The following is a 15,347-nucleotide window of genomic DNA, read 5'->3' as shown; positions in this document are numbered from 1 at the left end:
CAGATTCCCCTTTTGGGGGATAAATTGGTTAATTTATTGCCAAATAGCTTTGATTAATTTTGTTATTTGATTCCTTTCTTACCAACTTCCTTTAGATGTGGAGTTTCAGTGCATTTAGTCACATCTGCTGACTCAGTGATTTTAATGATACTGGTTAATCAGTGCACTCAGGGAGGGAGATGATCTTGTTTGTAAAGCGATGGGCCTATTAATATAAGACAAGCCTCTCAGGGAAGAAGGTTGCTAATAAAGCTGTGCTGCTGGGATGCCATTTAGTGGGTGGAGAAAGGCTGCTTTTAGTTCTTATACATAGTTAATATAGTTTATATTCCATCACAGCTTTTTATTTTTCCTTTTTTTTTTTTTTTTTTTTTTTTTTTAAGCAGATGAAGTAGTTTATATGCTCTTTTCCTTGTTTTAATATATGTTGGCATTTTTCTTCATTTCCTGACGTTGCCAGAAATTTTATTTTGATCTGTCAGGGCTGTAACAAGACAAGTTGCTGATATGCTTCTCATCCAAATTGTAATTACAAGGCCAATTCTTGCCTTCTGTATGCACCACAGTTGACGAGACCTTCCCAAGTATTGCTGTGTGTGTGATTTCAACTTAGTGACTTAGTACAGATATGTCTGCCTTCAGTGCCTTTGTTTGGTGGTGCTGTTTCAGGAGAAAGAGTGAGAAATTGTGAGATTTTCTTAGGATGAATTTATAGGCCAAGAGGTTGGGGGTGGGAAATACTTTTTTTTTTTTTTTTTTTTTCCTCTGAAGAAGGCATATTTGAAGCATCAGTGTGTCTCTTTTTTAAAAAGATTTTTGTTGTTGTTTATTTTTTATGGTTGCACTGCATTTTTTAAGCTCCCTCGCTCAAAATGTTAAGGGAATTACTTGCAAAGTTACCAGTCACACTAACTTTGCATAAAATCATGCCCAGGAAGGACATACAGATAGGGAATGATCTAAAAAGTTGTAAAAACTGTTGCAGAGCTTTCACATTTTTCTTCAAGTCTGTATTTTAATAGCTTAGGAAGTAAATAAGCACAAGATACTCTCTTTTGTTAACAGCAAAAGGTCTGATCATCATTTATACCTGCAGGACAGATATAAATAGGTTTAAATGAAAAACCTTCCTGGGACAGACATTTTAAATGCAGCTTTTACACGCTGCTTACGTAGCAAGCGTTCAGGAAAACAGCTCAGCAAAATTGATTGTTTTTCTTTACATCCATGCATTGGTAGTTTGGATTCTGTTAGGCTGAAATGAAGCTTGAGGAAGCCCTTCTGTTTCTCTGTTCAACAACTGATTCAAAGCAGCGCCTATTCTAAAAACACTAGAAGGTATACACGGATTGTTTTTGCTCTTTCTCTAAGACACGTACTGTCTTGCTTGCTGGTTTGACAGTATTAATAGGAACACAGTATTATTGCTAACTTTTCTATGTGGAAACAAATTTCTGTAAGGCTTTAAAGGTGATTTTATGAAGATTTTAATTGGTCATGGCTACACTTGTTTGCCATTCTGCCTAAGGACAAAGGATACCATTCTTTGGGAGTATCATTTAGAAATCTGTAAATATTTATAGGGGTGCAGATAAGGAGACTTCAACATGATACAGTGTTTGAGTGTTAATAGGTACTGTGCCTGGCTGAAATGGCTGGCTGCAGTGCACCTTATATTTATTAAAAGCACATTTTTTGGAAAATTAGAGACTCAATATGGTTGTAAACAGAACACTCCTTTTGTAATCCTGTGATGTTCTTTTAAAGCATATGTTGAAGCATATCTGAGATGAATCTTATTAAATGTTGATCTAGAATTAGTTTTACAATTTGCTTCTTTGCATTGCATCCCTGCAGTGTATGATGCTGCTGGGGTGTTCATAGTGTGGCACAGCAGGTTTGTACTATTTTATCATTGAACAATTGACAGCTCAGCTGATGGGGTTTTGTTTTGAAATGGTTCTTTGCATTAATAGGTGTGTTAACCTGTGATTACTTAGATGATGATGATGTTGTAAAGCTGCTTTTTTAAAAAAATGGTTCTAATATTGATCTCTTTCAGAGCGCTTTTATTAGGCCTGGCTTGCAATCACAATCTGAAGGAGGTGTCTTTAGATCTCAGTAGCTGTGAGGTAAGGATTATTTACCAGGATGCGTTCAAAAGATGCAATGATGGGGAATTAGAGTTCTCATGTAATCCTCTGGGCTAGACGTTCTTCCTCTCCACTCAGAAGTTGTGGGAAAGGTAGAAATCAGAGGAGTGGTCGTGGTAAAGCGATCTGCTGTGTGTTGCTATGCCATAAATAAGGAGGGCAGAGCACCTGCAGCATCTCACTGGCAACATGCTCCATGCAGGAGCGATTGTGGATTCCGAGCCAGAGTGTTGTTCACTGCTTGGCAGCTTCTGCCCTCTGGGGCTGTGATTTTAGGGGACCCCGCAGCAAGATTTTCCAAGGTGCCCAGATTGGAATATGGTCACAGGAAGGTGCATACCCTGAAGGTGTGTCTGTGGTTTGAATGTCTTCCTTCAAAACGTCTGTGCTGGAGGCATGAACCCTCTTCTGCAGGTTCACTTTTAAATCTTGGGAGAAACTCTGCTTTTGTCATCAATTAACCAATTCAGGCCAATAGGGAACTTCCGTAAGAGGTGATTGAAGCAAGCCATTTATTTAAAAGGCATTGTACAAATGGCTTTAAATATTGCAACTTTCAATTAAAAAAAAAAAGAAAAAAAAAAAAGGAAGAAGAAGCAGCAGCTTGATTTGCTTTATCTTGCTTCCTTTTGCTTCTCTGTGCTTTGCTGTGCACTTTGTTTCTCAGGGTTGTCCACACTCTTGCAGGATGATACTTGTATGGCTACAGATTATAACAAGAAATCATCCATGATCCTGGGAGGTAGTGAGGCAAAGTTACGTGGAGAACTGGGGACTTTTACCAAAACCAACATGAAGTTCTAGCTCTTGCCTTCCAGAGCTGAGTGGCCACCGTTTCCTTTTTAAGCTGCAAAGAAAGCCTCTTGTTAGGCAGATCTTTCCAGGACCATCAATTCTATATTAGCTCCTTCTGGCAGTGCCTTTTAAATGCAATAGTTTCCCTTTAAATAGAAAGCACGAAATGTCATGGACATGGTGAGATGTAGTAATCCTTCCCTTAGGTTCACGGTTGATTGCTTTTGGAATGTGCTTAATTTCCTTACAAAGGAAAAATAAATAAATAATTGTGAATGCATTTCATAGTTTGTTTTGATATTTTATACTTTTTTTTTTTTTTAAATGGCTTTACTTTGAAGAACATCACATATAAATTCCAAATAGAAAAGCTTTCAAGTCAGGTATTCATGCTTATGACTTCTGAGCAAATAGATCAGAAGGATGATAATGTTTCAGAGGGAGGAAGAAGAAGGGAGGAGTAATTAAAGTAATAAACATGGAGTCCTGTAATCATAACCTTAAATAAATAAATAAATAACACGTACTTAGGCAATGAGAGTATAAATTAGCATGTAAATCAAGCAGGGCTGACGAGAGCGAAGGGTTGAGCCTGTCTGCTGGGCCTGGTACTGAGTGCCATTGATTAAATAGCTCCCAGGATGGGTTACGGGGGAGTCGTCAGCTGCATTGGACACTAAAGCAAAAGCAGTGGTGGCTGACTGCCGTAGCAGAAAGGAAGGAATCACACCCAGCCTGAGATCTTGCATTCCCCTCCATGATTTGGTTGCTTCAGCACTTGCTAGGTGTAGGCAGCCTTTTCTGGAAGAAAACTGGGAATGCACAGGAGAGACGGGCTGTAGCTGGGCCCTCCAAGCCACCAACACTTCCTTAGATCCTTCCCTCAACATTTTTTTTTTCACATCACTGAGCTTTATCCATTCTCACATGCTTTGGAAAGAAGAAATTACTCTTCCACCAGCAGAGGGATCGATGTGCCGGGAGCTGGGAGTACTCTCCACGGCCCAGCACCTCCTGCCTCTGCTCCACCTCTCCCTGCCCTGCTGTGAGGCAGGCAGGGTGATCTGCACCCAGAGCAGAGCAGTAGGAAGCTCGGAGCTGGTGCCCGCACTTCTTTCTGCTCCTGCAAGCACACGCAGTCTGGAGGCTAGAAAGCTGGCGCTTCAGCTTTGCTTCCTTTCCTACACCAGGCAAGCTGCACTCAACTATGGAAGGATAAATCTCAGTTCCTTCCCTCTCCCACCACTTTTAATTTGCTGCCATAATTTTCTGATATACTAATTCCAAGCTTAATCATTTTATATTGCTTGTTTGTTTGTTTTTATTATTATTATTATTTTTTTATTATGAAAATTACATTTTTATTTCTACCTGCTCAGCACTGATGTATGTCACTCTTTTCCCTCCTGCTTCCCTTAGCTTGGTCACTGTGTAAGTACCCTCCATGCTTTACCTTAATTCTTAAATCAATAAACAGATTTGTTTCCCCTTCCCATATGCCTCAGAGTTTTGAGCACACTTTTTTTTTAACTGTTGAAGGGCTCGTTCTACAGTTTCCAAATCAAAGTTTGTGTTTGTAGACTCATAAGTGTGTCATATAGGAGATGTTGCAGAGTTTTGTTTTCAATATTGCAGTCCACATTGGCATATAGCCCTTCAGTTAATCTCTCCTTTTATATATACGATTTTAATACAATTGCAATAAAATCTGATCCTAAAAGTCAAGTAGTTACCATCACACCCTCGGATTAGATAGATATCAACATGTGCACACAATGAATGTTTGTGTATTTTATTTTGTGTTATCACTACAAGATTGAAAGCTGCTCTTGAAAAGTTGCCCACTTAAACAGTTGAAGTATATATGGAATTTTTTTTGTGTGTAGACTTTTTACCATACCAATAAACAATCCTTTTGATGACAGATAATCCTCATTATCTAAAAAATGAAAATTTCTGTCATGGAAACTAAAGCCGAAATGTTAGTACAAATATTATAAAATATTTTTGTTAAAATAAATCATAATATCCTTTACATTTAAGTATATCCTTTCTAGGGCACTCTGGAATTTTGGCTCCAGTGAAAACCAAATTGCAACACAGTGAAAGTAGTTTTTATGTAAATCACCTTTTAACTGTGACAAGACCACGTATAATCTGCCAGTTCCAGAGATGCTGCAACAATTGACGTGGCACTCTGTGTGAAATGCTTGTCTCGTAGTGGGCGACTCCGTGAGAGAATCAGAGAGCGAAACTGAATGATTTTGGCATTCGAACAGCCAGCAAGTATTACAAATGCTCTTACACAAACAACATTGAGTTAAAACTGCACCAGTTTTGGCCCAGATACAAACTCCTAATTCAACTTCTAAAGAAGATAGGGCTAAGTAGGCTTTGTTTTATGCCAAAGGGGAAGGGCATCTTATGTTCTCTTACGCTTCCAGAAGTGACTTACGGTTTATGCGTTGTCTTTAACCACTGCTGTTCTTAAAATGCTCAGACCAAGTTATTGAGCTGTTTGCTAACCAATCACAAATGTTGAACTTTCTAAAAAGTGCCAGATCGAGGCCTTATTGAAAATACTTCTAGAAGGTATTTGTGGTTCCTTAATTATAGCATTGATAAAAGAGACTATTCACAGAAATGTCATCAGATTGGTTCAGGAAATTTGGTCGAGTGAGTGAACTAAGTGAAACGTGACTCATTTTTATGGACTGGAAGTGGCTGTTTAGTGTTTGAAAAAGCTTTGCATTATTTGGAGCAATGAGAGCAAAAATGGCAAATGTTTTTGCAAAACTTGAATTTTAGTAGAAATTTAGTAGAAATTTTTCTTCTTTTGCTTAAGTCTTTTTCTGGGTGATGATCATAAAGTGACATAAATTTTGTGTAGTTTGTGTGTCTGCAAGAAATAAGAAAATGCTTTTGCGTCTTTGGAAAAATTATGTCCTGTTGTTCAATTCAATAGCATTAGTAACTAAGAATGTAGCTTTTCATAACTTTGATTCATAATGTTGATATTTTCCATTAGGCTACCTCATTTTTTTCTCACTAAATCCTGAAAATTCTTTAATATTTATTTAGTACTTCAGATTAATAATATAATAATACCTTCCACATAGGCATTTTTGCTGTTGCCTTTCTTTTTCATTCCTATTTTAAAGTCAGGCATAAGGTAAATTACTGATTACTCCTGCTTATGGTGTTTTGTGACCATTTTAGAATTGGATTATTTTAAAGTTCTTTTCAGTGACAGGGAAACATAATTTCATTGATTTTGATTTGGCTTCTCGGCTTTTAACTGGGCACCTGGCCATTGTGCTTGCTATAACATAAAGCTTGCAACATGCTTTTGCTATAAGACTTGACTGTGGTGGAATTCAAAGGTGATAGAGTTGCATGTTTCTTTAGTGGGACGAGCTTTTTTTTACTCTCTGGAAATTGAAAATATCCTTCATTTTTGTCCAGGACAGAAATGTCCTGGAGAACTTACACCAAAGTCCTGCAGTCACTGCCTAGCACAAGTGCTAATGTTTTGTTTTGTTTTGTTTTGTCTGCACCACTTGCATCTTTCCCTGATATAACTGTTGAGCAATAAAGCTGGAGAATCCTTTTTCTCATTTATATGCGAACAGTGAGAGTGAAGGATGAGATCAGTAGCAATGTGTGCATAGTCATTTTGATGTCTGTAACTTGTCGCTGTTGTTTTTGCTACTGGTAGCGCCCTCTGTATTCGCAAAGCTCCTACCGCTGTTTTCTGTGTGATCTCGAAACCATAACTAGTTTGCAAACATGGTTGATGTTTTGTCTCTAGTTAAGATCGGGAGGTGCACAAGTCTTGGAAGGATGCATAGCAGAAATACGCAATATCACCAGCCTAGATATTTCAGACAATGGTAAGTACACAGAACAGGAATGGAGGACCACGCAGGTCCCAGATCTGAGATATGTTTTTTGTTTCAGCTCCCAGTATAATCAAGGGTGGTTGCACTTGCTTTATAATAATTTGCCGTATCAGTTATGGAAAAGTCTCAGACCAAGACTCTCATTGCTATAAAGTGTAAAAGAAATGTTAATAGAATAACTCTACTCTCAGAGGTTTATGTCGTTTGAAATAACAGAAAAGAAATTGAGAGCAGCAAGCATCGTGTTAATCTACAGTATTTTGTTCAAAATGAGTTTAAGTAAGAGAGGATGAGAAGCTAAATGGGGAATGAAAGTGTAGTGAAAGAAGAAAGGCAGAGGAAGGACCAGATACGGAGTGAAGGTGAGGTCGTGACACTGAAGAAGCAAGAGAAGGAAATTCAGAGCACATAGTCAACCAGCTTCAGCTCATAGAAAGCCTACTTTTATCTTTGGAAAAGTCTTGGACTGTTGCTGATATGTAGGCTCTGTGCTTCCTAGCTAGAAGTACTAATTAGCTTCTTGTCTTGCAAACTCCAGTTGAAGATATGTGGAATGGAAGAACTCGCTTAGCTGGGCTTGCCTCTCTGACAGCAAAATACGGAATTATTTCAGGAAATGGTTCCCAGTACAATTGAAAAGCCAGAGTGGTGGCATTAGCAGGTGGAAAGCTTTAGGAGGTACTCATCCAAATTATGTAAAGAGATTGAATAAATAAAGATATTTTATATCTAAATTATCTCATGAACCTAGATCCTAACTCTCAGTAATATAACTAGAGGACTCTTCAGTTCCACCAAACTAGTGTTTGGGAATACAGTAGCACAGCAACTTATTTTTCTTACTCAGGAGTAGCATAAAGTTTGGCTTGTTTCTCCACATCATTTTATTCATAGCCTGTTTAAAACCTGCAGGCTTTGAGAGCTTGTTGGTACACAGCTCTGCTGAGACTGAATAGGAATTAGCACGGTCTCTAAATCCTCAAAGAAACTTTGCCTGACAGTGCAAGGAACCTACCCTTGGGTGACTGGACTGTGGATAAGGGACTACATTTCCCTTCTAGATAGAAGGGAAAGCATCTGAGAGATGCTTTCAATGGCTAATTAGGATAGTATTTTAAATGGCTCATTTTAGAGAACACATTTATTCTCATGGAAAAACAGATGAAAAAGCCATATAAATAGAAGAACGGATTTTTTTTTTCTTTTTTTTTCTAGAACTCTTTGAATTAGCACACTGATAATTACTTGAATGAAATTAGCTTTAATAATTGGACCCTGTCTGGGACTTCTGTAAAAAAAAAAAAAAAAAAAAAAAAAAAGTGTTTTAATTCTTAATCTGATCTGATTCTTTACAGGCCTAGAATCTGACCTCTCAACCCTTGTAGTCTGGCTTAGTAAAAACCGATCGATAAGGCACTTGGCATTAGGCAAAAACTTTAACAACATGAAATCCAAGTAAGGCTTTTTCTTTTTATAAATAACAAAGGAATGAATGAGGAGAAGCTGCTGATTTCATCATCTTCCTAACTTTTCTTCCCTCAGAAATCTCACTCCAGTACTTGATAATTTAGTTCAGATGATTCAAGACGAGGATTCAGTGAGTATCTTTCTGCCTACTACCATCATGTGTATTTGTACCTTCACAGTCTATTTCTGATAATTTTCTTCACTGTGTTAATTTGCTGCTTAAAATTTGATCACGATCCTGCACAATGACACCCAACATCTCATGGTGTTTTGTTTTTTTTCCAAATAATAATTTGAATTATGTGTAGCATGTAGGTAAATGTTTCTTAGGATAGTCTTAGGATCTGTGCTTGATGAAAAAATAACCCAAATAGTTGGATGTGCTTAGCCTTGTTTGCTTTAGGTCTAAATTGTAGGACAGTACGATGTTAGTGTTTCCTGGGTGGTGATATTCCTTAAATAGCAGATTTATTTTATTTTACTTTATTTATTCATTTATTTTAGCTAATAAAATGGACAATTTCTTAACGACTATTCTTGGGGGCTTTTTTTTTCTTGACAAAATGCAAAATCACTGCAGCAATCTCCCAGATCTACTTTCTTCATCAGAAGATGCACGTAAAGCAATCACTATGCTATTCTTTACTTCTGGTACATTTATCACAGAAGCAATTTCATAAAACTCTTTCACAGTGCCTTTCTGGGATCCTTGCCCACTTTTTTTCGTTTCCATGCCCTCTCCTGATTCTGAAATACTTACGTTGTTGGGTTTACTTTCTTTCTTTTCCTTGGCATCCTAGTTTTGGCTAAAAGTGAATCTTAAGAGGCTCTGTTGGTCTCATGCTTGTCGAATTTTATTCATCATTCTTAGTCCTTTCTTTCTCCTTCATGCCCCTTGCAAATACCAAGCAAGCTCCGCTTTCCTCATTCTCCAAAAATAGCTGACTGTAGACTTCGGTTCTCTTAACACCTGCTATTCCTGTTGTCTTTATTGTCTCACCTCCAAGTTCAAGGTCCACACTAACAGCTTTTATATTTTCTCCTGCCATCTGTGTCTGTACCCTGCAATTCAGTGGAACATTTTACTGGGGTTTCTGATGTCTCCTTCCGTACAAGACGATTAGACCCGTATTCCATATTTATCTTTTCTCACTACTCTGATTTGTTAAACTGGTCCTCCCTCCTCTCTGTGTCCTTGTAATTGGGATCAGTGGTACTGCTTTTTTTTTTTTTTTTTTGATTCTTTGCCTACCTCCTCACCTTGTTCCTTAAATACGAGATGGCTGTGTGACACAGTGAAGTGCTGCATATGGATACCAGAGCTAATTCTAATTGAGTTAGCACCAGTAATGAATGCAGTAAGTCCTTCTGTGCACAAGTTTAATGGAGGATTATTCTAAGAAGTGTATTGGTAGATCTCTGTATTACTTCTTGTTCCAAACTATAGCCTTTTAATTTTGTGTTGTGTGACCACCTCCTTCTACTCTGTCTCTGAAGAGAATGGTGCAGGGCTCTCTTCCCCTTCTCTTTTTTTCCTGTTGGTACACTGTACTGAGGGTGGTATCATTTCATCACAATTTCATCAGATAACATCTGCTTATTCTCTTTGGACATTTGTTTCTGTCCTACCCTGTATCTCATCACAGCTGTCCTCAAAGTCTGTTGTGTAAAATCAGACTAATCACAAGCACATTTAATTTGGTGGTTTTTCAGTTTCCTTCATCTTTTTGCTTTGCTGCAGGTGAACATTTCTTCCCATGCAGGTGATATCCTAAAATACCTCTTCAATACACACTATCCTTCCTTTCCATTGTCCAAACCTTCTTATCAAATGTGCAGTATTTTTTTCTGTTTATATGACTCTCCTCTTCATATCTGTCCACAAAGGTAAAACTTTCCTATTCCAATTTTGAAGTCTCCGGGTCATCTAAAAAGTAGCTGCTAAATTTTGGATGTATGGATCTCACAGTTCCCCCTCCTTTGCATCATCAGCTTCAACTTCTTGTGCTCCTTTTCTTTTCAGCTTACAGGTGACAGTAGCCATTGTTTCATTTTCTGCCTTTTCCACAATCAGATGGGCTCCTGTGATTCTTACTTACCATGTCTCTTTTGAGCTAACTTACACAAACATGCTCTTTAGTCTCATCCTGTTTTCAAAGTGTTGATAGGAAATAATCCACTAAAAAGTTATATTTATTTGTTACTTACAGTAACTGTTTCTTCTTCATGTCCTGCATTAACCTTTGGGATGTAGCCTATTTGCTGTTCCCCTGTCTCTTCTCTCCCCATTTTCTAGTCTCTTGTTAATCCTGTCTAGTGAAAGAATCCTGTTTCACTCTGTCTCATCTGATGCTAAAATCAATCCCAAACATCTCCTAGCAGCTAAATAATGGAGAACAGACTGTGTAGCACTGTGGGAAAAAGATAGTGCAAGGCTTAAAAAATTGTTTGAAGTTTTATAGCTATTTATGTTTGGTTTTTAATCCTAAATGGGGAGATCTTTGTTGTACCACTGCTCTGCATTTACTGCCACAGGACACTAAAGTTGCAATGGAACCAGAGGGAGCAGAGGATGGTGCTGCCCAGAACACATAGTGCTTCATCAATATTGCCTGCAGGCTGGTGCAGCCTGGGGACCACGCATTATCTGCATGGAAAGCTGGAATGAGAGGCTTTAATCTAAAACAGTCGTATGCCAAATGCTTTTTCATGTATTTATACACGCTTAAAATAGATCTGTTGCTGTGTTAATGTGAGTCATGAGTAAAATGATTTAAACAATCAATAGCTTGGTTTTTATAACTGGAAAAAATACAGCCAGGCACAAATGTAATTCTACACAATTTAAAAACAGTGGTAGTAACCTACACAACAACATTTCCTAGGTGTTTAATATAAACAAGAATGTAATATTGAGATTAAAAATACATGTATTCTTCTTTATTTAGCTACATGCTGTACAGTGCAGTCTATAATAATATGTTCTCATTAGTATCGCAGGAGGTATCTGAAGCTGTATGCTCACTGTGCCATTTCTTTTCCTCTTGCAGAAATGGATGTTACGCTGCAGGTACAGTGTAGCAGTACTCAGAGTGGCAGTCAGTCCTGCATAGGTGCAGAGAATTACTACAGTGCTGAATATCTTTAGTTTTTAGTTCACTGTCTGTTAAGAATTGGCCTTTTGAGTGATTTTAAGAATTCCTCCTTCTTAATAAGGTTGTTCTAAGACATCTTCAGTGCTATTGGTGGAGTATCTGCTTTCTGCAGCAGGGCCACTGTAGTGCTTGTCAGACACCTGGTTTCTTCACATCCAGCTACAACTATAAAACTCTGTTGTTACAAGAAAGTCAATGTGGGTTTTTTATTATCAGAGGTAGGGGTTGTGTTGTGTTTTTTTTTAGGTTTTGTTTTAATGTAATGGTCAGGTAGCTTTGTGAGTGTTTAGCAGTGATGCTACGTTAATCACACAGAGTCACATTCTGATTGTAGTTTGCAGTCAGACCGCCAGATCAGTCCAGAAGCATTGTTCCTTGCTCATTCAGTAAACAGTAGGGGTAGTTATGCAAGAAAATGAGCAATTCCTCTGCTTCAAAGACACTGCCAACATAGCAGGGTTTTTTATTCTTACGTACATACATTTCTTAAGTGGTAATAATGATGTATAAATATCAGTCCTTGCAGAACATAGTGCAGAAGACTTTCCAAAGAATGTATTTTTCTGTCAGAGCGTTGGAATAAGTGAGTTGAGACATCGTTTCCTGAGAAGGTATTTGAGGTTTAGAAAATCTGATATGTGGGAGTGAGCATTTCCAGTGAAGTTCCTAGAATGACCCCTTTCTAAAGTGACACACGAGAAATAGAAGAAACTTCTCTTTTACTAACTCATTGGTGATTTCTGTGTCTGAGTGCTGTGTGGTACTGCTTTTCTGTGAATCTGTCACAGGAGGTCTTCTCAGACTTGTGCCAAGAACACTAAATACCTTTCTAATGAGATGTTAATGTTCTTTAGGGTACATAATGTAGTGAAACAGGGGAACACAGACAGATTAAGGGCATTAACATAGTAATTTAATAACTTCCATTTAAAATAAAATCAGCATGTGGCTCGTGTTACTGTTAGACTTTTTAATTATAAACCTGCTGTGCCTCCAAATTTTTATGTGTTTCCTCACTTATAAATGCATTTCTTAGTGTTGCAAACTTTTTGGTTATCCCTGTCATCCCGTGGTGTCTGGAAGCTAGAGTCCCATTGTGTAGCAGGTGCCATGCAAGCTTCTTGGATCCTGGAGGGTGTCCACATATAGCTCAGTTGCTTTATTTACATTAATCTAAGCCTCGGGCATCTAATTTAGTTGCCTTGATTCATCCTTACGAGGTGTTGATTTTCCCATATATGAGTAATTTGGAGATTTCAGGCACCTAAAATTCATCCTCTGGTACATGACCAGGTTGATGTATAGTGACAATGGTCTTCTCCATATGAGCTCACACTTGAAGGGAAAATGTTCTGTGGAGCTATTGTATATCAGCAAAGACAAATGGCAACCTTGTCAACTGTAATAGCTCTGCAAGGTGTGGTGATGGATAGACTAGCTCTTAAGCTCCTGCTTTTGAGTATTGGGACACTAGGAATGGAAGGAAGACATAAGATCCTTAACAAAGGTGTTTTTAAAAGTTTTCTTAAGGCTTTAGTGTGTGATTTGCAGGAACCCAATAGCTAGTTTCAGGTTAACATAGGGTGTGGGTGTACATACATAAAAAGCTGCATAAAGATTTTGCGATCAAAGGTATCAGAACATCACTGTGAATAATATCCATTGGCTTACTCGTGTTACTAGATACTCTTCTTACTGCTTTTAATTTCAGACCTGCTACGCTTTTTTGTCTCTTCCCTCCCAAATGTCCATGTCCTTAGTTGAAGATATGCAGATATGCAAAATCACTCCCTGAAGTAACAAAAATAAAACAGTCTACAGAAATTAGTTTTGTCTTAATAATGTCTCAGCTCCTAATTTGCCCTTGGGGTAAACTTCCCAGTCTGAGTGAGAGAAGTGGGTGCTAGGTATTTTTATTTCTCACTGGCAGGGAAGCATCCTGGTTAAGCAAAACTCACTGGACACCAGGGGTTGTCGTGTGAAGCAGATTGTTGCTGTCTTGCCTCTTTTCAGGTTCCTGCTGTATTCAGTACTTAGTGGGACACAGAAAATAGGAGTCCTTGTCACTTAATGTTTTTTTCCAGGGTGTAACTTAATCTTTGTGTGTTTGACACCTGTGCTGTAGGTTGCTGAATCCTACTTTGCTGTGTGTACAGCACATGCAGCAAACACAGAAATAGCTCTTTCATGCTCAGTGCCATCTTCAAGAGTTTCATGAACTACTTCTGGTGATGTGCATGTGCTATCAGTTGCTATTATGTCTGCCTTTCTGTGCTCCACAGCCTCTGCAGTCATTGTCCCTCGCAGATTCCAAGCTGAAGACTGAGGTCACCATCATTATTAATGCTTTGGGCAGCAATACCTCTCTTACTAAAGTGGATATTAGTGGAAATGCCATGGGAGATATGGGAGCAAAGATGCTGGCAAAAGCCCTGCAGATAAACACCAAGCTCAGGTAAGGGTAACATACTTGCACTAAAAGATAGAATAGCTTAATAATCATGTTGTTGTTGGCATATTATCAAACTGTTTCTCTTCAGGACCACTTGAAAAAGCCAAGCTATAACGTATCTATTTGGAAAGCTTCTCATCCCCTTTTCTTTAAAAAGGAAAATTTAAAAAAATATATGAAATTTTCTCTGCAAAAATATCTCCAGAACCGAAACTGGAACAAAACTGCATCCAATTAGAAGGGTATTTCGTGGTTTAGGATTCGGTACAGAATTTGATTTGCTCATCCACTTCAAAATCGGGGGAGAAAGATGTGTTTTTGACAGTTAGTGCATAGGCACAATCCTTTCTTTCCTGTTTTCAAGGCAAAATCCAAACCCATTTTCATCCAATTTCAGATCCAAAAAGACTTAAGCCTTCTTGCTCATAGTAGCCTACTTTTGAAGAGATGGTATCTTTCTGTTGTGACAAGGCAGCTCTAAATTTCCTGGAAGAGTGATTACATTGGTAAGGAGCTCTGCATGTCATCTAATCCAACCTCCTTCTCAAAGCAGGGCCAACATGAAAGCTAGGTTGCTTAGAGCCTTCTCCAGGCAGTCCTTGAAGATCTTCAAGTACAGAGATTCTCCAACTTCTCTCGGAACCTCTTCCAGTGCTTAGCCACTCTGTTCTGCTCTCTCTTTTCTATTGGAGGCTTTCCCAGCAGAGAAAATTCTGATTCTTGAGTGGGAAATAAAAATAAACTATTCTTTGTCTAATGTAGTATCACTTGGTAGGAGAATTAAGAGCTCGTGGAAGTCAGAAAGGGTTAGTATCATGGACCATCCCTTCCTTTCCTTCTCCCCCCATCTATAGTGCTGATGGACCTTGGCATCACTTCTCTGCATCTCCATCCACCTGACAACTTCACTGTTTTTTAGCACATGGCTGGCACTGATGGCTACAGAGTATCACATTTTTTCTATCCAGTATATGATTAGCAAATGGTAAACCTTCAAGCAACATGTATCTTGATGGGAACCTCTAAATATGTCACCATCATCAGGAAAATCAATACTCACTCCTCCTCTTGTCAGACTGTGCAGATGAACCTTCCACGGTGTATTGTCTCTGCGGAGAGACCACCATGTGCTTGGCCTCCAAGCGTTTGTTCCCTACAGGATAAGAAATCCTGTTTTGCTCAGATACAGAGATCCTGGCATTGCCTTGCTATCCCCAAACGGAACATTGAAAATGTTAAGGAAATGCAGGAGAGGTAGCTAGGGTTTGTTCAATGTATTAACCTGAAACAGCCACCACTACCGAAAGCCTGGAAGGCATTCAGGATGGCAGACTGAAATGTGCCACGGCACGCTGAATGTTACAGCTGTAGTCTGTGGTGTGATTACAAACTGAATAATGCGATGGTAACTGGCTGTGCTTAA

At 38.5% G+C, this 15,347-nt stretch overlaps 1 protein-coding gene across 10 annotated transcripts in view; it reads left to right on the top strand.

The window, feature by feature from the left end:
- Positions 1-15,347, top strand: part of CARMIL1 (capping protein regulator and myosin 1 linker 1) — a 183,442-nt gene that overhangs the window by 108,240 nt on the left and 59,855 nt on the right. For 7 of the 10 annotated variants that reach the window (XM_035316851.1, XM_035316846.1, XM_035316855.1 and 4 more), the window contains 6 exons: positions 2,063-2,132; positions 4,368-4,379; positions 6,760-6,841; positions 8,206-8,305; positions 8,393-8,447; positions 13,755-13,927. In XM_035316851.1, the coding sequence (XP_035172742.1) occupies positions 2,063-2,132; positions 4,368-4,379; positions 6,760-6,841; positions 8,206-8,305; positions 8,393-8,447; positions 13,755-13,927 (492 nt within the window). The remainder of the gene's footprint in view (positions 1-2,062; positions 2,133-4,367; positions 4,380-6,759; positions 6,842-8,205; positions 8,306-8,392; positions 8,448-13,754; positions 13,928-15,347) is intronic. The other 3 variants (XM_035316847.1, XM_035316850.1, XM_035316853.1) reach the window with 1 other exon arrangement.

Source organism: Oxyura jamaicensis, chromosome 2 (assembly GCF_011077185.1).
Source record: "Oxyura jamaicensis isolate SHBP4307 breed ruddy duck chromosome 2, BPBGC_Ojam_1.0, whole genome shotgun sequence".
Taxonomy (NCBI): Eukaryota; Metazoa; Chordata; class Aves; order Anseriformes; family Anatidae; genus Oxyura; species Oxyura jamaicensis.
The sequence above is the reverse complement of the archived record's forward strand: the minus strand, read 5'-3'. Positions and strand labels throughout refer to the sequence as shown.